Source organism: Buceros rhinoceros, unplaced genomic scaffold (genome assembly GCF_000710305.1).
Source record: "Buceros rhinoceros silvestris isolate BGI_N320 unplaced genomic scaffold, ASM71030v1 scaffold7929, whole genome shotgun sequence".
Lineage (NCBI taxonomy): Eukaryota > Metazoa > Chordata > Aves > Bucerotiformes > Bucerotidae > Buceros > Buceros rhinoceros.
In genome coordinates, this window is record NW_010430873.1 from 14,679 (window position 1) to 16,673 (window position 1,995).

At 47.0% G+C, this 1,995-nt stretch overlaps 1 protein-coding gene across 1 annotated transcript in view; it reads left to right on the forward strand.

Annotated features, from left to right (window-relative positions):
- Positions 1-70, forward strand: part of LOC104499646 (scale keratin-like) — a 486-nt gene extending 416 nt beyond the window's left edge. The window contains 1 exon segment of the mRNA XM_010143177.1: positions 1-70. This exon segment is cut by the window's left edge and continues 9 nt beyond it. Within this exon segment, the coding sequence (XP_010141479.1) occupies positions 1-70 (70 nt within the window).
- Positions 71-1,995: the final 1,925 nt, after the last annotated feature.

Consider the following 1,995-nt stretch of genomic DNA (forward strand, 5'->3'; position numbering starts at 1 on the left):
CGGGTACTGCGGCCCCTACTCCTCCCGCCGGTACAGCCGCTTCCTCCGCAGCAACTGTGGGCCCTGCTAAAGGCAACAGAGATCTCTCAAAAGAGTCATACATAGCGCCCAACTGCAGAGCAATGAGGATGGGGGTTCAGCGTTCCTGCAGCCCTGCAATGGAGCTACTGCCACTTCACATTTCTCATCCTTCTACTTCTTGTTTGTCCCTCAGTTTCTAGTTTGTTTTTTGCTATTGCTGCCTGTTCCAGCTTCCCCATTTCTTTTTAACCATCATGGGGCAGCCCATTCCATATGGACATCACTCATCATGACAAGTGTCTTCATCAGTAGCTGCATGACAGCCAGAAGAAAGCCAGCCGAGGACAGCAATACCTCTGAGCAGGACATTGGTCAAACGTTCTCTGAAATTGTCTAGAAACAGATTTTTCGTACTCTGTGATATCTCGCTTTGCAAATATAGGCATTTCTTGCTCATTAAAATTTTGTTGCATCACACAACAGCCTTCTGGTTTCTCTTCCACCCCTCAGCCACAGCCTGTCATGGGTGGTGTCTTCTCATGGGCAGGACCAAGCTCCTGCAGAACATTTTAGCACAGACTGAATACATACATACTGGGTGTCAAAAACCTTCCCCTAATGTCAATCCTGAGTAGCAGCTTTCCAGTCTTTGAAGATAACACGGTATCTTAACTCCTCTATTTAAACATTTAACAGAGAATTGTGGGATTCCATGTCACCAGGGTGGTGCCTAGCAGAGAACTTTCCAAATGTCAGTTTGCACCTACAGATTCATAGATACAACGCTCAATCTACAACATTGACATCGCTTAGCGGTACTTAAACTCCACGCACACCAAGCAGCTAATTCTTATTCCTCTTGCAGCCATCAGCCCTTCCACCCCAGTAAGAAAGAGGAATAATCCCTGTTCCCTCTAAGAAATACCTGTAGGACAGTATCAGGAGTGGAGGAGACTCGGTGATTCTAAGCTCACAGAATCACAGACTGGTTTGGGTTGAAGGGACCATTCAAGCTCCCCCAGTCCAACCCCTGCTGGAAGCAGGGGCATCTGCCCCCAGAGCAGCTTCCGCAGAGCCCCACGGGCCAACCTGACCTGCCATGGGGCCAGCGATGGGTCTTCTCCCACCTCTCTGGACAACCTGTTCCAGCCAATTCAAACTCAGGAAGCTGCAGGTGAGGCAGGTTCAGTGCTATGCAAGCAAAGATAAAGCCAATCCCTGCCCTGAAGCACTTTCAGAGCAAACAGACAAGACAAGCAAAGCATCGTTTCTCTTTTCCCTTTTCCAGACAGGCGTCTGCAAAGAGATTAAAGGCTGCGGTTTTCCATACCGATAAGAACATGAGTAAATGTTTTCCCCAGGTGACAAAGGAATCACTTGGCAGAGCCCAGAGCTGAATTCCTTCCCCCATTATCTCCATCCAACAGGTGACATACGGTCTCAGTTACCAGTTTTCTACTCCACCTGTTAGCTTCAGGTTTGCTTTTCACTGTTACTCTCATCTCCTTTAGGAAAAGAGGAAAATAACGGCAGATAAGGAGCACGCCGTGGGATATTCCTGTTGGTCTGTGCTCTGGTGTCAGGAACACTGGCATATACTGGGATAGGGAGAGCTTCAGTAATGCTACTTTCCGTATTAATATGTGAGTTTGGCTGTACTCCAGGTCAGTAACTGTCTGCTCTGTGTGAATCAATAAAATATCCTCATTGTTTTTGTTTTAAGACAGAAGATGCGATAATCAACCTGACATGTTTTCATAAAAGGCAGAGCACAGGGAGTCACTTTGCTAATTCTTTCAGAACGGAAGCCTGGAGGGAAGCTGACACTCAACAGGGCACGTTTCTGCTTCTGTTACATCGAGTCGTGGTGCCTGCAGGCTCTTTACCAGTGGTGTGAGTCTGAACCATGTAAAAAAACATTAGGCTCTGGTAGTGACTTAATATTCACTGAATCCACCTATTTAAATTGAACAT